The 21423-nt window shown below is 41.0% G+C and overlaps 1 protein-coding gene across 5 annotated transcripts in view; it reads right to left on the reverse strand.

Moving 5' to 3' along the window:
* The window catches only part of HECW1 (HECT, C2 and WW domain containing E3 ubiquitin protein ligase 1), a 273833-nt gene that overhangs the window by 152221 nt on the left and 100189 nt on the right, over positions 1 to 21423 (reverse strand). For all 5 annotated transcript variants that reach the window (XM_075745311.1, XM_075745310.1, XM_075745307.1 and 2 more), the window contains one exon: positions 18175 to 18282. In XM_075745311.1, coding sequence (XP_075601426.1) covers positions 18175 to 18282 — 108 coding nt within the window. The remainder of the gene's footprint in view (positions 1 to 18174; positions 18283 to 21423) is intronic.

A 21423-nucleotide genomic window follows, 5' to 3' on the forward strand; every position in this document is an offset into this window, starting at 1 on the left:
GTAGTAGTTTCACTCTTTCCTGACTTAATTTCCTCCTCTACAAGATGAAGAAAATCATACTTCCAGCAACTCAACCCAAAGGAGAAAGGAACATGAGTGTTTGCTAGTCCTTCCATAAGCCAGTTTTCATAATAACAGGGCTGTTCTTCAGTCACAGGAGAAAAGTATTCTCTTCTGCAAAGCAATGCTCATGACGACATTCAGTAGGGGCCCTAACAAAGTGTATTAGCATCTGGGAGCATAGCAGCTCAGCAACAGTTAAATTCCCAGGAGGAATATGGTGCAGCTGGTCAGTCTGCCTCTGCAGAGGTAAGGCACTACACACACGCTTCTCTACTGACCTGAAGGGATTGGATTGAGCAGGTCATCACAGGATTTAGCTCTGCTTATTACTTAAGCTGCAATCAGTCAGGTCTGACTAAAATTGAAAAGTACATTCCAAATGTCTTTTAAAGTATTTGTTTGTTCAGCTCTACCCTACACCTATTTTCCCTTGAATCACAGACAGGTTTGTACTTTAAAAAACTTCTGGGCTGTAACCCTGTCATTCCCACTGAGTGACATTATAAATCCCACCGAGAGAACATGGCATTCAGACGAGCATTGTATTTGGCACCTCGCCCAGCAATCACAAAGGAAGAAGGAAGGAATGAAAGTGAGACTGAAAGTTACTGGTCTGGCTGGCTGGCTGTAGGTGCTTATAGCCAACAGGGAGGGAAAGGACTGTCTACTACGGAAGGAGAGCTCTTTTGGGATGCAAATTGTCATTTACAACTAATCCGATGGTAACACTGCTACACAAACTCTGTCTGCCCTTTCTACATAATGTACTGCAGATGCACTAACCACACAGTTCCTTTACATCTTCTGCTAGGGTTTCACCAATCTCAGGGGAATTGTACCCTTCTTACACAAGCTGTAATAACCTCTTGAAACCAGTCTCATTTGTAGAGATGCTCAAAACCACATCCAGGCCACCCCCTCGTCCGATCTTCACAATTCTGTAGCTTAGATGTTTTAAAACAACACAACTCGCAATGCCAAGGTCATACAAAAGTATTTGCAGGTAACACGTTTTAGTTCACTCAATCAAAAAAGAATCTACTAAAAAAATACTGTAAATGTGGGGTTTTTTTTGAAAGAATCCTTCATATTAACTATCATAACAAAAAACCATGTCTTTTTTTGGCAGTGTTGGGAGCTGGAAAAAAAAAAGGGCAGAGGGAGCCATGAATGAAGTTTTGAGACCACAGGAAAGGAACAAGCTGTCCTACTGGTTTGAGTTTTTCAATTCTAAGAGGAGAGAGAATGATCCCAGGATGGGTTTGCAATAGATTGGTTTGTAGGGTTTTTTTTTCCTCTACTACCTCAGGGAATTTCTAGTCTGAAAACTTGAACTCTCACCTGCTGTGAACTGACATCACTAATGGATCCATCCCACTTCATGCACACAAAATAACCAGCCTCTTGTTTTTCAAATAGAGATCCTTTACTAGCACATGTATATTCCAGATCTGAAGTCTCAAATAGGCTCTGAGGATACACAAATTTACCTCCTAGCAATAGGCCAGCATAAGATCTGCGTTTTTACCACATCAATTTAGTCTGTCAAAGAAACCATATGTACATGTATGTTGCCCACCTGTATAATGCTGTTGCGGACATCTAACTGATGAGTGCCACACTAAGACTCCAAAAGAGGTAAATGTATTTCCAGTATTATTGTTTTATAGTTTTGATGGTTCATTTTTCCACCACCTTGCTGGCTTGGAGAAGATAACTACCATAAGTGACTGTCATGACCTCAGAGAGGGCTGGCAGATACCACTTTGAGTCAGCTGCCAGTGTGCAGGAATCTTTGCCAGCTTTGACTTCTAAAACAAAAGTGTTTTGAAGGACTAAGTAACTTTTAGTCCACAGCACAGCAAAAACTGCTTACAAATTTTGTGTTTAATTTATCCTTTTAAATGTTTTTCCAACATCTAGACTATATGCCTCTTCCACAGTGGCTGTCAAAAGTCTGACTCATCTTGTTAAAGCCAACAGAAAAACTCCCATTGATTTCAGCGGACAGAGACCACACCTACCTCTTCTCATTTTCTTTCCAAAACAAATGGTCTCCTCAGCTGTAATCTGTCCCTTTCACATCCATGTGTCACTCAGTCCTGTTGCCCTTCTCCAAAATATTTCTAAAGCTCCTGCAATCTTTCTCTTTGAAAATAGCCAGGTAAAGAAAAAAATCTGCTAAACGCACTACGAACTGGATTTATATTCCACAGCACATTACATGATTAGGTCAGCTAAATCATTTATGCATGTCACAGAAGTATTATTTAGCATTTCTCTGCATCTCAAATGCAGCAAACTTAGGAAATTTAGAAAACGAACTAGATCTGCTAAAGCAAAACCAGATTCTATTTTCCAAACTGCACAAAACCTAAACGGGCTAGTTCAGAGGCAGAAACTATCTTTGCACAGATTATATATATTTAAAAGGTTTCCACTGAGTCATTTTCTAACAGAAGAAAGCACAATATGAGATTTTTAATCCATCATAGAAGCTCAGCACAACTCGTAGAGAAGTAGTAATTACAGAGGTGCCTGCGAGCAGTGCTACTGTTAAGGCTGTGTCAGGGGGTTCATTATTAACCCAGTTTTCATGATTTCACAGCTCAGTCACAGAACACCCATGTACTGGCCTTAAATCACCATAGAAAATTTCATCCCAGAAGCAATTTATTTAGTTACTTTTTCTTCTTGTAAAAGTGCAAAGAGAAAATAGGAATTATACCAAATTTTCATGCTTTTCTATGAATATATACCAGGGAGAAAGTTATTAATTCTAAACCAGCCAATTCTGACACTCTTGGGTGAAATCCTTATCCTGTTTAAATTAACAGCTAGTTTTCTCGACTGCAGCAGGGACAGGATTTCAATCTCTGAGTTCTGGAGTAGTTCAGATCCTGCTGATCGCAGAGCTGCACTGCAAGAGCAAGTCTCTTCTCCCATTTAATTTATGGCTGCCTTAAGCCTGTTCCAGGTGCAACATAATGCAAATTAGCTCAAACCCCACTGAAAGACATCAGTGTTGATTATTACACTTGTGCACTATCACATCTCCCCATTTCGAGCATTGCTAAGTGTTTCCGATACAACTAGAGATGGGATCTTTTGAAAGAGATGTTCTAGAGAATAACTGGAAGCCCCCTCCGGATGGCAGCTCACAGCTCTTGAAAGACACACTTCACATGAATCAACACTGGCTTAAATCTTCCTGCCTTCCCAGACACAAACACCACTGACAGTGTAGCATAATATGCACAGTGCAGGCCACTAGAATTGTAAGAGCCCTCTCTACTACTGACTGAGTGCAAGGGGGACTTTACAAACAGTACCGAGACTTTTGTCAATCTTCTTGAAAAAAGACTATCTTTTGCAACAAGATTGAAAGCTGGCATGAGTTTCCAGGTAAGGCTTTAAACTAAGCTTTTAATCTGAATTGACTCTGACTATGAATCCTCTGTCTTTGTAAGATAGAAATAATGGGAAACATGGTTGATCTGCTTGATTGCCACCTAGTCTTCGGTCAGGAAATCAACATAGCTGCAGCTGAGATTTCTCCTGGCTAAGTTCATTTTCTTTCCCTCAAAAGTCAGAGAAAGATTTTAATGGAAAAGCAGCATGAACCCACATGAAAATTCCATCTGTACCAGAACGTGACAAAAAAAACACTAGTCAGAGGCTTTCTGTTAAGGTCCCACAACTGAGCCCCACACATCTGAAGTCTCTAGATAATATGAGCTGATTCAGCCCCAAATGCTTGCCTACATTAGCCAGCCTAGTCAAACGTTTAGGCCTTTAGGAATAGCACCTAGAGATGATCTAAACTACCAGGATTGGAACAAGCAATCCAGTAATTACAATTGATTACAGGGCCAGTAATCAAATGGTCACTCCAAAAATGGTGTGGTGGTGAGAGATGACTTCCAGCAGAGAGCCACCACAGACAACTACCTGAAGTAGTATCATCTTATACACCTCAGACAACACTGCTGTGGCTGTCTCTGAACTGAGCCCCTACAATCCAAAGCATCACCATATGCCTTTTCTTTTACATTTTCACCTTAATACAAAAAAAGTACATGATGGGTTCTTCAAAATCTAAGGAGAAGTCAGGGTAAAGAAGAAAAGAAAAGATAAGGCCAAAGTACAGTGGTACTGACATTTCTAATTTTTGTGACGTGCCATGCATAACTTCGTGCAGTTGACAAAGGGAAAGGAAAATGGTGAATCTATTAGCTATGTAGATTTAATACTCCTCACAGGCAGCTCATAAATCTTACCATAATATCCTGTAAATAGGGAAACATTTGAAAGCCTGAATCCAGAAGCGTGCTAATAACAGAACATCACTTATATATAAATCAAGAAATCCTAGGCAAGTGGAGAGAAGGAAATAGTTCTGTCTCTCCCCATGACCATGACATGCCACAGTGACAAACAAAAAAAAAAAGTAATTAGTGTTTTGCAAGTGAGCAGGGCTGGCTCATTCCACCTCATGCAAACCCCTTTATCTGTAGGAACAGGAAAAATGCACCTCTTGGAGGTCTCTAGGCTAACATAGACTGTAGAGGTTCAAAAGTCAGAAATAAACATTAGCTACCATAACTGAGCATCTAAGGAGAATTCCTTGTTATAAAGCAAAATCTGAATAATGCACTTGTATTCTGTTTTAAAGAAATACATTCTTTCATCCTTAAATCTTGTCTAGCAATTAAGCAGAAAGACAGTAGGCATATTTGGTGTGGTAAATCTGCTGTTCAAGTGTTGCCTGACAATCCGGGGAGGTTAATCACATGTCAGTTTCCGTGGGTTCTCAGGTATCTCTGGAGTAACGCAGAGTTGCCAGGTTATAAAGCGATATTACCCTTAGAAAGTGCTGCTCAGCAGCTTGGATAAACAGCAAGTTAGTAGGAAGACAAACTGAGACTCTGAAATCTCTACAATCCCCTGACAGACCTGGATGTGTTCCAACTGTAGGCTTATTTTAAGGGAGTAGTAAAAGAGAAACACAACTGCAGTCACATACCTATAATGCCTGTGCTAGACAATGGCAGTATTAAGAAACTTTTCTGTGTGCAAATTGATTTTTGAAGCCAGAAGCAGGAGAGAAAGGTGTCCACGAGACATGGGCTGCACCAAAAGCTGCTTCCCTTCCCAGGATCTGCCTGTTAAGCTCAGAGGGACCCTTGGAAGCCAAGAGCCCTTACCCACAAGCTGCCTGGGAAAGCTCCCTGGTGCTCCTCTACTGCAAAAAGATTATGCACTTATTCTGCATGCTTTTCCCCTTGTGTTTGCACTCTCTACTTTGCTGGTTTTGTACTTCTGCCACTGAGAAATCTCTGTCTGAGGGAACACTGCTGGCATGTTACAACAACCACAGCTTAAATTCTGATACATATACATTGCCCATCTTATTTCTAACCCCAGCTACACCTCATGCTTGCAACATAGCAGCAATGCACTTCATAATCAAAACAGATTTTGTTACTTACGGTGTAAATTATTTACTTTAAAAAGAAAATCCATTCCTGATATCTTTGTGCATTTTATTTGTAAGATAATTATTTTTTCCCTGATATTTTTTAAAAAGTTACTTCTAACATTTCCTTTTTGGATCTTCCAAGGAATGGAAATCATTACTGAACTTGTAAGGTATCCCAGCCATGCAAAAGAAATGAGTCAGGAAAAAAATAAAACAGAGGCATAGAGAAAGATCGTCTTTCAAAATGAAGTAAGACTTGTTCCACTTTTATATTTGAGGCCTGAGATACATTAACATTTAGGTTACATTATTATTATTTTCTGATTAGGTATAAGAAAACAAAAATCACAATAAGAATAGTCAAACACTGAAACAGGTTGCCCAGAAGGAAACTCCATCCTTGAAGACAGTCAAAACTTGACTAGACGGGGTCTAGAGCAACCTGCTCTAACCAGACCTGCCCTGAGTCGGCAGTTGGACCAGACAACCCAAGATTATTGAACGATCATATTCACATCTTTCTGATAGTGTGAAGGGGCCACAAAGAAGTAAGATTATCAGTATATGCAGTCTAATCATAGAAGGCTACTTTAAAACAGCCCCAGAGTGAAAAGCAGTCGGACCTGAGCTTCAAGTGAGCTGTGACAACTCACCCCAGGTAAGTAAACATGTCACCTCCCCGCACCTCTGCTTCCTACTGCTTCAGAAGTGAACGAGTACCCGCCAGGCACACAGGCTCTGCTGCCAGGGAAAAGGAACGGTCTGGAATAAACACTGCTGTCTACTCTTTGATGTCTCACTGTGGCAGCTGCTTTTGTAAAGGAGACTTGGAAAAAAAAAATCCACAAGCAGGACAACTTCTAAAGAAAGAATCATAGAATGGTTTGGGTTGGAAGGGACCTCAAAGATCATCTAGTTCCAACCCCCCTGCTGCAGGCAGGGACACCCTCCACTAGACCACGCTGCCAAAAGCCTCATCCAACCTGGCCTTGAACACTTCCAGGGATGGGGCCTCCACAACCTCTCTGAGCAACCTGTTCCAGTGCTTCACCACTCTCACAGGAAAGAATTCCTTTCTAACATCTAATCTAAATCAATCCTCCTTCAGCTTGAACCCATTACCCCTTGTCCTGTCACTACACTCCCTCATAAACACTCCCTCACCACCTTTCCTGCAGGCCCCCTTCAGGTACTGGTAAGCCACAATTAGATCTCCCCAGAGCCACCTTTTCTCCAGGCTGAACAACCCCAACTCTCTCAGCCTGTCCTCACAGGAGAGGTGCTCCAGCCCTCTGATCAGCTTCGTGGCCCTCCTCTGGACTCACTCCAACAGCTCCATGTCTCTCCTGTACTGGGGCCCCCAGAGCTGGACGCAGTCCTCCAGGTGGGGTCTCACAAGAGCTGAGTAGAGGGGCAGGATCACCTCCCTGGACCTGCTGGTCACACCTCTCTTGATGCAGCCCAGGACACAGTTGGCTTTCTAGGCTGCAAGCGCACACTGCTGGCTCATGTTGAGCCTCGCATCAATCAATACCCCCAAGTCCTTCTCCTTGGGGCTGCTTTCAATCCATTCCTCGCTCAGCCTATAGCTGTGCTCAGGATTGCGTCGACCCACGTGCAGGACCTTGTGCTTGGCCTTGTTGAACTTCACGCGGCTCACATTGGCCCACCTCTCCAGCCTGTCAAGGTCCCTCTGGATGGCATCCCTTCCCTAATGCATAATGAAAGTAGCATAGATAATTTAATGACAGGGGAAGGACAGAAAGAAGCATCATTATGGAAATTTAATTAATAAACAATTACAGTAAAAGTATCTATTTCAAGGTTGGTTGTGGGGTTTTTTTATTTATAAAAAGCTATTAGCACTGAGATATGGGAGGAAATTATATCTGCTACTAATGGGGTAAAGTAAACGTCTAAAGTATTGAAAGCATTGGAGAATAGTGTGGAAGTATAAAACATTATTTGTCTCCGGCTCTCGAGATCCTACTACCAATAGCAAAGAGCTTGCAGAAAGATGGTTTCTGCTGGGCAAAAGTGTTTGAACCCTGCAGGGAGACAGTAATTCATCCCTGTTGACCTCCCACTCTCTGAGTAAGTCTATTCTGGATATAAATGGTGTTCTTGACATCGGCAGTCCTATAGCAGGAAACCCTGGACCAGGAGTAAGACGATGACAGGGCTAGATTTACTAGCTAGTGAGCAAGAAAAGCCAAGTATCAAAAGGCACTTTTTCAGAAGCAGGGTGAGTTACTACAGCACTACACCACAGGTATAATTCTACCTTCCTCATGGAAGGTCAAGTAAATTTTCTGTCTAATACAATTGCCCAAACACCACTGTATAGGTTGGATAAATGTTGCCATAACCACTACAAGGCACGAGACACGACAGAGTGGCTGGCTGAAACTGGACAATGACATAGCAGGGTTACAACCCAATTTTTGTATTATGTGAAGGTATTTGTCACCCTTTATACTGATATTTTCCTATGCCACATTGAACATCTAAGAAGAGCCCTTCAGATGCTCTACTACTGCAGAGAGGTATAAAAAAGCCTTTTCTTTTAGATATGAAGCAAACTCACTGCCTCCATAAACTAAGAAAAATGTTATCTTTAATACATATGCTCCAAGTTTGCTTTTGATTAATTACTTTCATGGTATGCTTTAACAGGATTACAAAAAAAAAACCATAAAATTCTCAAAAATTAGAAATGGTAAATTATTAACACTGATCTATTCTTTAGGACCTTTAAACTAGTGATTGTCTTGACAATAAACCACCTGCTGAGTTTGCTCACTCAGGCAAGCCCTTGATGTAACTTAACCTTTGCTCAGAGACCCATATCCTTGGGGACCCTATCCCCTCCATCATCCAAAACATTCAAGTTTGATGGGGCTGAGATCTGACACCGACAAGACAGCCTTGTCTCCTGAATAATTTTACATCCATGAATTGAACTTACATCCTTAATTATAAAAACTTGAATACCGTACTGTTTTTTAATTTAATAAGAAAATAACTGAAACAAGGCTCAGAATCTTACCACTCTTTTGGATTAAATGATGCATGTGCTGATACCCTTCCAATCACAGCTGCTTCCCATTTCTACTGCATTTGTCCTCTGTTTTTCTACAAAGATAAAACTATTTGGGCCAAAGTCTGCACCTGGGCTCTCTCTGTATGGTTGTACATGAAAGGTGCTGGGCCTGACAGCACACAGGCTGCATGCAAGCAATTCTTACTGAATTCATTGGGGACCAACTTGGCTTGCAGCAGCTTCAGAAAGATACCCAATGGAAGTATTCAAGGGGAGAGCATAGGGGTCCTGGTACGACAGACAAAAGAGAGGGGATCTACCTTCCAGGGCAATTCCACCAAATCCCTAAGACAGAATAATCCAAAACAAACTATCCAGAAGTGTTTAACAGTGGCAAAGACTAACTGATTTGTGAGTCAAAGATGACACTGTAATCTCTTACTCTCAATAGTAGAAAGATTATCCATCACAAGACAACATTATCTAAGTAATACTGATCCGTTAAAATAAATTATGTGGCATCGGCAACTGTCGTGCAGAATACTAACATCCAAAGTTCAGAGCAGGAAAACAATAGCTATCTGTTCATGCATTTATCAATGCTAGGTTAGATGACGAAAAACACAGCTATTAGCCACACTACTGGATTCCAGGAATCTCTCTTCATTTCCCCAAGTGCATGACACGCACTATGGTATCTCAAGTGATACCAAAGCTAAAGCAGAAAACGCAGTACACGTGCAGGAATTCTGAATCTAAAGCAACTACAACATGTCTGAGGATATTGCTGACATGACTGGAAGAGCAAAATGAACATGTATGTGAACCCATGTTTTCAAACTTTAGTACCTACTCACTTCTTCAGACCCAAAGTGAAGAAGTACCATTCCCCATGGTACGCTGACAGGTACAGAGTGGTCTCATGGCTTCTACTTAAATTACTCTATCCTGGGGAACAACTGCATGACCAACAAGTGACTCCAGAAGCGCTGAAGGATGTAGGCACTACCTGATATCTTCAGTAAGATGTGGAGAAGAGGGAGTGGTGCAGACCAGATCAGAAATTGTAGCTGCCCACAAATTTTAATGCTGGAGCATGGAAAGCCACACATTCCCAGCTCCTCACAGATTCAAGTGAGAACTGCTGTGAGGATCACATAGCCTCTTTTCAACCTCCTGGCAGTGGCAGCACTACTGGCTGCTCCCCAGTCCTTACCTGTTTCTTGTAAAGGGTGTTAACCAACAAGCTCCTGCTTGGAAAGAGTGAACTCTTTGTCAACTTTCCCCTTACCTTAAGATCAAACAAGCCTGAAAGAAGGCCAGTGTCCCCCAAAAAAGAGTCACAATTTTCTATGTCCTCCCAAGTCTCCCAAGTTAGAAGAGTTAGTCAAATTAGGGACTGAGCAGATTTGTGCAAGAAAAAATGACAATGGGGATGAAGAAAACAATGTGATAAATGAAGAAAAGAACAGGAAAGAGCTGTGATTTCTTTTTCCCTTGTTGTCAAGCATCATCTTCCCAAGTTAGAAAATCACATGGCATTGCATCTCACAACAGGAGGCACATCTGGTGCCTCAGGCACCATTCGGCACTAGCTTGCAATGACCTGGGGGCCAGGCACCCTCACCGGGCTGCACTCTTCTGCCACTCTGGGACACAGGACACCAGGCAAAGCTGGGGGATGACCCTACGGGTCTGTGTGTTCACAACACGAGGCCACCCGGCAGCACTGGCACAATAGTGCCTTTCTGCCTCCATACATGAGACAAGCCTAGCTGCAGGGGAATAACAAGGCGGGAACCAGTTGTGTCAGTCTTACCTTCAGCCAGTGCGATAACTCCACAAATCTTTGTCTTTCCTAGGTAGAGGATTGGCCAGGCAAGAGTCAGGCTGTTGGACTGTGAGGAAAGTTATTGCCATCCCTTGAACTAACAATGTGTGGAAAGGAAAACAACAAACAGATCTAGCATGCCCACAGCTGGCTTAAAAATAAAAAATGGAAGAGAAACAGAGTAAAAATCCTAGTGCCTTCAATATGACTTTTTCCCAGGTTTATTCCAACTTTGATAAAGCCATTACAGCCTTACACAAACCTCTCCCCTCTTTCCAGCAGAAGAGCTTTCAGAAACTCCGTTCCTTAAAGAACAAAAGGAAGAGAGTAATCCACTGTGCAGCAGGGCACATTTATTTTCAGGGTACAACTTTTAAGTAATTCCCAATAGTACAGACTGCAGACTAGAGATGGCCTGGAATACCAGATGAGAGACTAAGTGGGGAGTATGGAAACTGAAGTCTTATCCGCAGTTGTACCTGTGCATTGGCAAGCCACTTCACTCTCTGCATCTGTTTCCACCTCTCACCTTTTAATCTATCTTCCCTATCTCAGCTTTGAAGCCTAGATCTCAAACATTTGCACTGAACTTTGTACTTTCAAAAATCTGCCTTTAGCTCTTTAGGACAGAAATATCTTAGTATATAGAAATGAAGATCTACTCTTCGTAGAAGACACTAGACACTACAGTAACTTAAAAAAGAAAAACCACAACTAATAAAAATTTGAAAGGTAACAAACAGGAATACATCTGTGGGTTGAAATCATGTCCCAAGTGATCCAAGGCTCAGTGTAATTAGCACTAAAACTTTGGTTAAATGTTACTGCAACTTCTTGACCATTGTCTTAGGAACTAGAAGATGTCGAGCCTCTGATGCAGTGATACAATGTCTGTTTGTTTAGGGTTAAGTAGTTGAGACAAGACCACATAAGCTGTGGTCTCTGTGACTGGGAACTATGGCTTAGTGAAGAAAGACTTGCTCTGACTTCAGCATGCCTAAGAGCAGGCATTTTCTTCTCATTTAAAGCTTTCCGGTTCACCTTAAAAGAGCTTTTGGAAACTCCTACTGCCAACCTATCTGAGCTCTCACTTCAATCTCATCTTTGTGCAAGCAGAGATTTTGTAATTTCTTTAAGCACTATCATGAAAAATGGAGAGCAGGTACTGCTGGGACCAGTAGACTATCCCAGTGTGGCATCACCAAGCATGCATGCTGCAACACAAGCATCCACTTCTCTGTGTGGGAACAAATAAACAAACAGCCCTGATTCCACAGTACAAACAAAGTATGTCCAAGTGTCAAAACAAGTTGGGGAAAGGGAGAAAAAGACAGAGAAAAACATGCTTCGCAGACAAGCCTCTCAGTCAAGCTACCACACCACAACCATGCAGGAAGCTGAGAAATAGCTGTCTCATGTTTTGCATGGATTGACCTATGTTTCAATTTATGATACGTTGCTGCCTACAATCCTGGCACAGAAAGACTTTGTAAGAGAAAAACTAACAGGAAATGCAACAATGGCAAAGATTAAAGGGCTGATCAAAGGATCCAAAGCAAAGGGTTCTTGGGGAACCTCAACAGCCCTGAACTTGGGAATGCCTTAATCCAGGCTCAGACTGTGCTAAACCTGGCTCCAATAACTACTATAAGGGTACCAGGCTGAGGAAAAGGAGGAGGGATTTAAAATTGTGTGTAGGGTGGAAGATAACCAAAAAGCATCAATAAGATTACCACATGTGCAAGGAGATGAAGAAAAAGAACCTCAAAACTACAATGTATCTTCCTTGGGAGAGAGACAAACAGCAGATGCATCTTTTGGGGCACAAGTCTTTTATTGCTTCATATATGTTTTTTCTCTGACACCTTTAACCATTCTGCTAAATAGTCTTCACACTGTTGAAGATGCTTCTGTGTTGCTCCAGTTTTTACCATCTATGGACTCCGGAAGGTTAAAGTCATGCAGCGTATTCTAATTTGCTCAAAGGTATGCTAGGATGGACTTCAACGGCCCTATCTATTTTCTCCCCTCACACTGTCCTTCATAAAATGGTTCTTTCATTGAACTGAAAGACATTGGGGTAATGAAAATGGAGACAGGAAATTATTTTAGTGGGATGGACTTGTCAACAGTCTGTGCAGAAAAAGGAAAACTTTGCAAATACTCCAGCTTCATTAAAGCTTTTGTGGATATGACTATGCCTCATTTATTTGGAAACATTAGAGGCTACAACATCCTTCAATTATTTGCACTTTGAAAGCGGCCTTTATATCGCCTTCCTAAAGCAATGCAAAAGATATATTTTCTAGAGAGCACCCCAGATGAGAGGGCTGATTGATTGTCAGTTTTTGGAACATTTCTGTGTACATTCCATAAATGCAGACATATATGGCACATATTGATCATGACCCAGGATGTATACTTTCTACCTGCAGATGTACCAGGAGCTCTCAGACCTCTGACTTTAGTTGCATGGGGTTTTTTAACCATTATTTCCCCGCTAGTTCTCAAGGTCAACAGCATAATTATAATTCCTGCTCTCTGCAAGACATATTATCCATCTTTGCTATTGATAAAAATGGAGCAGCAGCAACAACAGTAACAAATTTAAACAAACAACTGCTGCATAAGCTTCTGCGTTAAAACTGCCATAAAGATGACTGGTTCCACTTGGAAATGGTTTTCTTAGGTGCCACATAGTAAAACAAACTACAGAAAGGTCAGCAGATTAACAGGGGTCCCAGGTATTTGGCTATCTTCAGTGCAATTCTGAATAGCATCAAAACCTTTCTCATCATTCTAAGAATACACTAGTTTGATACTGTGCTTACAGGGAGATGCTGCATCGCACCTCAGTGAAATGGTCCCTTGCACACTCTCTCTCTGTATTGCTGTATAAGCCAGAAAAGCGTGCCAGAAATTGCAGTGAAGCAGAGCACGTTTACTTTCCTGGAAATCCCATTTTAGGCCGGTTCTTTCACTGCAGTGCCCTCCAAGCCTTAACATAAAGTACACATCCCTAGTGGCTCATAGCCTCTCTTCCCTCCTCCTTCCTCTCCCCAAACCCCAACCATTTCATGGTTACAGTGGATGGCTACTGTTTATCACTGGCTGTCATAAAAACCCAAATTGCTAGACTTCTCCAGAAATGCAAAACCGGCCGTAGCGCATCACAGCCTCGGCAGCTGTTAAGGCTTTTTATTTGCTGGGTATTAATAGGAGATGAGTTCTGTTCTGTTGGCACTCATGCTGTAATTTGGAAGCAATTCCCTCTCTGGCTCACACCAATTACATATCTGTCTGGCAACATTATATTGCAAGTTTGTGATAGGCAAAGTGGAAAGGCATACGCTTCTCTGGGAAAGATATTAGTCCTTTTAAAGGTGAAAAAGTAGATCACTAAAACAAACACAAAGTTTAAATGGCTGTGGTATCTGAAAACACTGTATGGGTATGTGTTAGGAAATTATCTTTGTTTTCAAAAGTGATAGGGCTCTCTAGACGGTCTCAAACCAGGCTGTCAGCAAATTCAAAAGCAACAAGTATTTTGCCCAAATACCCCCAAAACATAGAAGCATGTTCCAAAAAGCGAAAACTATTTTGCATTGTCATTGACCTATCACACAAAAAGCATTTTCTTCACCTAGTAAGATTTTAAATATACTGAGAAAAGTAACCCTTAATGACTCAGACTGGGCAACTCACTGAGAATACTGCAAAAGCAGAGCTTAAATAACAGAGAAGCATCTGAAATTGTAGAATTTCAGTTTTATAAAGGTACAAGAAGTACAGTTAACACAAAAAGTGGTTTCAATTTCTTGTCATGCTTTCCTTTGTGTTCTCCACTTCTGATGCACCTCTACAATATCTCTAACAATACTGCTAGTTTCTTCTGCCCATAGTGGCAGCACGTGCACAATTTCTGTCTAGTGTGGTCCTCCAGGTTGATGGTTTTTTGCCAGTAATTATCACTACAACTGCATATGATAGAAGATTCCTGTTGTGATAATCTGCCACCATGAAGAAAATAACTTCCAGACACTGTTGCCTTTACTCACTCCTGTTCCTGGTTCCAGACCATTGCATGCAAATTACTATCTACAGTGATTACATGTCAGTATTGTGTTAAGTACCTAAATGGTGGTTTATGTATAATGACTACAGGTTACATAGTGTCATATTTCATTTGCTTGTTAATTTTCAAAAATTGGAGAATATTAAGGCTTTTGAACAAAATACTCCCAAACACATTATATATGCCTCCAGATTCAAAATATAGAAAATGAGTAATAACTATTTACTTGACCTCATTCCTAACGCTTCTTTTTTCCTATTAATGGAAACTTCACTGTTGCAAATCAGCCAATCTTTAATACCTTTGATTTTTTCAAGTTCCCTCATATAGCCCTTTAATAAAAAAAAAAAAAAGGTTAAAAAAGTCTTTTTAAACTCTTTATGCCAAGTGGCTGGCTGGTCACAGTGTAAGGGTAATTTCCTTAAATGTCATACAAAAAACACGCTGTGGGGAGTCCTAGAGTCTAACTGCTGGCAAAAGAAAAACTTTGACTTCTGAGGTTGGACAGGATGATCCCCATGGTCCCCCAATAATAAGCCTATTTTACCTCATACAATAGCACCACCAAAAATGTTAAGCCTTTATACGTTTCAAGAACAGGAACCAACTGAATCTGCATGGGGTGCCTTAAGTTCTAGGGAACTTTAAATTCTCTGTGTAAGGCTGATTCTTTATTTGGCCATAACGTGATTTCTCCTTTATCGTGACTCCTGCCAGCTATGATGGGCCAAATGCTACAGTGTATACCATAACATTTTCTGAAGCACTGTGTGGTTGATAATTTGCCAATATTGACTCATGTGGTGAACAGACACCAAGGTAGAGATAGTTACAGGAAAAGCAAAAGCAGAAATTAAGGGCTGCCTTCATAAGCGAGCTACTCTGTTTAATAGAGGAGTAATGCTATAATCAGCAAGACTCCAATCAATAGCAAGTTAAGGAAAGTATAACATAATGCATAGAAAAACCAATATGGATACATTGAAAATAAGTTACCAGGTCTTAGCTACCTACTGTATGCCCTGACAAGCACTAAATAAAAAGACTACTTACGTCACAAAGTGCCTGAGCTACAGATTAATAGAAGCTAAGAATACTCTAGCTAGAAGACTCACTAACACTTGCTTACCTTTATACCCTCCTCAAGTTTACACTATTGGACATTTTTGGAGACAAGACACTGGGTCAGGTTAACTTTGGACTGACGTGGCAATTCTTATACCACGTTACCACTGAATATACCCTTGCCCTGACCTCTGGGTTCTCTCAGTTCTGTAGTGAATGGTAAGAAAAAGAAAACAGATTTCTTAGGTGAGTTTGATTTTGATAACCAGTATCTTTCTGATTCCTGCAAATGTCACCATATTGTGCTTTATGCACAAGATATAATCTATATCCAAAAAATAAAAGTATGAAGGAAGGTGGTTCACAACATCCTCTTTGGATAGAAAATACATGAGGCTTTCAGACACTTCAGTTTTTAACATAACATTTAATCAACTGCAAAACTCTGTACTTTCATATATCAGTCCCAACAATGAGCAGGAACCCTCAAATATGCCTTTAGGTATATGCAACTCTCATACATCAACATTTTTCACTGCTTTAACTTCCCACTTCAGTAGTCAAGTGGCTCTAAGAGTATCCGCATGTGCTGTCATTTACTACTGCCTACTTCATTTTCTCATATTTTCATTCTGGACAGGGCAATGATTTCTCCTTGATGAGTGCACTGATACAGAATCTCAGGGCTCAGATTCACAACCTAATGGTGGCAGCATAACAAATTACCAGGAGACAGCAACTCATCAAGTGTGGGCTGCCCAACTACGGTGTCGTACGACTTATTTTTAAGCATCAGTGAAGGATGGTTATGCTAAGTTGCATTTTCTTACAGTAGGGCAAGTGAAGAATTAACAACAGCTACTATGTCTCAGCTAATGGGGCAACTTATTAACCTGACATAATTCATTGTGCAGTTGAGCCCTTAATGAAATGTGGCCCACCTGAAGAGGCTTTCTTCTAAACACCTCTCACATTATACCTTTCTTTTCTGTTGTGGATTAGGTAGGAAAACTGCTGGCAGCCCCATCCCACTTCCACCCTTCCTCCATAAGCTAAGGCCTCTTCAAAACCCAGTTCTAGGATTTTATATTTCCTCCCCACACTTTAACAGCTAAAAGAAAGTGTGCTGTGTCTTGCGGATTAATAACCACAGCTCAAAGAATCAGCTGCGAATTAGAGTCTGCTTTAAAGGTTAGATCCTGTAATATATTTCTACCCCAAAACCAGGATAACTAAACCCAATGTTCTTACATATTAAACAATTTCCCATAAATGTATTTTTCAAAACACAGGATATAAGCATCCTGTATGTTCTGTAGACATTTCAGCAGCTCCCTTAATTCTTTAGAACAACATTCTCAATTTAACTTAATACTAGAAATTACAGACTATCAGCAATGCTTCATACTGCAAAGAGATAACCAGTTTCCAGAACTAAGTATCTATTAAATGTCTGCAGGTATCATCTTTGCTGATACCAGATACTTAAGGTCAAAGTCATAGATTAATCTCATCAAGTATAACCCATATCCTTTCCAAATCCTTTAGAATTTAGGATTCAAAGGATTCCCTCGATTGCTCTCAAATTCAGACAGTCTTAAACAGATAGACCTGACTTCATGCAACATATATTTACTTCTACAAAACTTCTGAATTTTGCCCAGCAGGCTAAGGTAGATCATTGGAAATATTCAGTACAATTGAAAACCTGAAATTGTTGAATGCTAGGCTTCTTCATGCTTAACTCCTCCTTAAGGACACACGTAACTCTTTTGCTACAGATGTTTTTCTATAGATCTCAGTCCAGTCTTTTGAGTACCCTATTTCTGTTCTCCAAGATGATCACGAATTCCATTCACACTAGCACCTGGTAACTCTCTGAAAAGAGGAAGGACTCTAATGGTCAGGTTCCCTTTGGTCAGGGATGTGGGACAGCCAAGCCTGGACATGTTAACTTGCTGTACAAGGTACGTAGTACTTTGCAGAAGCAAATGCAGTGTTTCTGTATTTTGATTGCAAAGGCGGTGGAAAAGAGTTACAGTGCATTGCATCAGAAGCTCTATATAATATATGAATATAATGAGGTACAATTAATTTGAAATCAGTGTACCTTGCTGCAAGTGCATATTGTTATACTTTTATCAGTCTAGATGATGATCAGAACCCTTTTTACCTCTGAATCCACCTGAATCTGGTGGAAGTCAGATGCATCATGAAGTTTTCCAGTTATAAGTCAGCATAAATCTTCCTGGAGTGAGATTATGTCCCCGAGTTCCTCTTCTCCTTAATACCGTATTAAAGTTAATGCAGCTTATTATTAATGATATAGTCTAAATAACAGCAAATAGATTAAAAAACATATTTATAATTGTATTTTTAAAAATAATATGTAAATAAGTAAATGTCCACAAAATTTATTTGCTTGCAGAAACTGTGGTTTTCTACTCCATAAAATGTTTCAATTTCTCTCAATACATTCAAAGATTTTGGTAACATTTTTGGCCTTTCCTAAAGGACATATTGGGCACAAAAACATCATAAGAACAACTCAAACAGATCAATTATCTTTCTGCAGTGACTGAATTATACCATAGCAGGGATGGAAAACTACTTACGCTCCACAAAGTAAGAGCTGGCATCAATCTTCCAGATAATCTGACCACGGTGAGAGCCATTGACACCACGGTTCTTGTAGTCCAAAAAGTTTTCAGACAAGACCTCATCTATAAACAAAGAAAATGGTCTCATGAAGCACCTGTTATGACAACATGCATAGCAGAGAGTCAGGCTAAAAATAGGCCTTTAGCTTGACAGAACATACTAGAGCTGCTAGACAGTTTAGCACCACATGTTAAGAAATTAGTTTTTTCACTCATTTGTATTTTTAAAAAGTACAGCTCTTAAAAAATCACAGCTTTTCTTGAAATGTAATTTTAAAAAATACATCCCTACAAAATTCTCAAAAATTAAAACATCTAGCAATGTATGGATGAACCCCTACCTAATTAAACACAATTATCTAGCTGTAAGAGAATGGTAGCAAAAAAAATAACCCCCCCTTTGCACCAACACTTCCCTTAAAAAAGCCCCACAGAAAATAGTTACATGTAGGCATCTGTACTACACTCACTTGTATCACAACAGACTTAGTTATTTCTTGCAGTGTACAGCAAAGAAATTTTTTTTTTTTTTTTTTTTGAAGAATCCCACTCACTGGGTGCCTTCACAGCTCTTGGCCTGCAAAACCAAATGGCTGACAAAAAAACAGTGTCCCCTCGCAGCGTTGAGATACCTAGCAGCTGTCAGACTACGAAGATGATCTTCAGAGAAGTCAAGAGTAATCTATAAAAATTCATGATCCCCCAAAAGTTGCTAAAAACCAAGGCAGAGGAAGCAATCACTTTGCACACACAGGGTTGCATGTAAAAAGGCAGGTAGGTAGTGAGCCTGAGGAGTGGCCTTCTGATTGTCCACACAAATACATTTTTAGTTTGCTTCCAAGTTTCATTTTAGACTGCTTCCACAAGCTCTTCTCCAGACCAATCTGCAAGCCCTACACAGTGTAGATGTGAGCAAACACATCCCAGTCTCCAGGCAAGGGCCAGGTTCTTGACCCTCTTTTATCCAACAGCTTAAAAACCAGCCAGCGAAACCGCGCTGCAGCCTCAGGGCCATACTTGCCGGCTTATTAGCTTACACCAGGCTTTCAAACTGACAAAAATGCACATATTGCCACCACACCAGGCCAGCACTTACGGTTTCAATTGTCACTAAATACAAACAGCACAGCAAAAGTAAAATAGACATATAGAGATATTTATAGCCTGTCAGAGGGGAGCGGGGCTCACGGGCAGTGGCCTGTGGGAGCCCAAAGTGTGCAAACTCAAGCAGCTGAGGCAGCGAGTCAGGATGGGCCCAGCTGTGGCCTCACTGCTCTGACTTCAGGGGCATGAAATGGATTTTGCATCTGTGCCCTGCCAAAGCAAAAGGCCACGATCTCTACCTGCAGAGACCAGCCAGCACCCTCCTGGATTTTTCCTCTCAGCAATGAGTACAGTTTTAAGTTTAACAGAGATTTGGATAAATGCACTTTAACCAACTCAACCTTGCTACGGAAACAATCCTGGGTTGGTGCTGAGACTTCATTCTGAAGACAATTACATTAATTATTAGTCTCCCTAAAAGCTGAGGAAAAATGTGAACCACTCAATCCAAGATTAAAATATATCAACTGTAAACACTGTGAAGCACTCGCTTCGTTAACACAAGGTCAATGAGAAAACAAAGATGATGCCATGCAACAAGGGACACCATGCCTGAAGGCGGATTAATGGTATGACCCACTGCAGAGCAGAAGAGGCAGCCTAACGGACACAGCCAAGAAACTCAAAGACTAACATATTATTAAAAAATATATATACACAAGCATTAAACAAAGACTTCTAAATCAAAGGAAACAACACTTTCACTGAAAGAATAAAGCAGCAAGCAGTTGCCAATGTTGTCCTGCTGGTTTTACGTAGTCGTGCTCCTGAGGGAGGAAGGTGAGTGAGCTACCAACACTGTACTCTTTGGTGCCACTCTCAAGGGATTTACAACAGAAATCCTTTTAAAGAGGTCATTAATGATTGCAATGGATAATTATAAATGGCAATACTATCTACAATACATTTTCCCTTTGCTGACTTGCTAATTGTCGGTAATTATTTCACTAGCTGTGTTTCATGCTCTGTATTGAAGTGGAAATCTTTCAGCACATTCGCATAGTACATCTCTGTGGTAACCCTTCTATGGTAAAATCCTCTGGTGTGATTTCTGTTCTTCCTCTGTATTTTATAGCTGGTTATGTCATCTTTCAAATGTCAAATTTTATATATAAAAAGGGCATATAAGTATACTCTCAGAGCTTTGGCTTAGTAATGACTACCTTCAGTAAAGGACCATCCTGGATACAGATTATCCAGAATTACCCACGTATTTCTGTGGAAGCAGGAACACTTATATACACACAAGGAGATTTAAACCTATGAACTGACTCTTGCTTTGGCAGGGACAACACTCGATACTTAAAGGTGAGCATATACTGAAATGTCGTACTGGCTGGAGCCTGGGAACCCTGCCCAGCCCCTCAGCCTGGTGGGGCATAGAGAACATCCCTCAGCTCAGGCATGCTGCTCTCTGGCTTCATCACTCATGACATTTATTTGTCATATTTAGTCTCTGTAAGCTGCTGGAGATGCTCCAATGCCTGCCATGGTATTAAGATGTATGGGTAATTGCTGGTCCTCAAGAAGTATTCCTTATAAAATACTGTGCTTGATTAAGGTGGCTTAGCTGAGCTAGACTGAATGGCCTTGCTTAAGAAATGTCAGACATTTCAGGCCAGAGTTTAGTGGCACAAAAGCTTCCAGAATCAGATTAAAAATGCTGTGTTCATACATAGTATCTGTGGGGGCCAGCTGGCACTGCCACTGCATCAGCTGTTGTCTGCTTCCCGCAGCTGGCACAAAGGCAGTGTGAACTCTGCATCACACAATCTCTCTAATTTGACAGATGTCAACATATGCCCACGCCCATACCCAAACCAACTCACACCCTATTGCAGACTAGCCAGCAGGTATGACTGCCGAAAGCCCTTTCCTCCTTTTTGTTGGAAACGTGCGGGAAGCCTGGAAAACCAGGCTGAGAATAAGGACTGCTCTCTGTCTGCACATCCAAGGCAGAAGACTCTCCGAAGGGAAGAGATAAGCAAGCCGGTCTATGGCTGCAGCTGACAGGTGAGACCCCAGGAAAGCTGGAACCAGCTGCTCCCACCAAGTAGCATCTCATCTGCCATGGAGGCAAGAGACAGGGGTGTGCGGGAA

This window comes from Balearica regulorum, chromosome 2, assembly GCF_011004875.1.
Source record: "Balearica regulorum gibbericeps isolate bBalReg1 chromosome 2, bBalReg1.pri, whole genome shotgun sequence".
In the NCBI taxonomy this organism is placed as follows: domain Eukaryota; kingdom Metazoa; phylum Chordata; class Aves; order Gruiformes; family Gruidae; genus Balearica; species Balearica regulorum.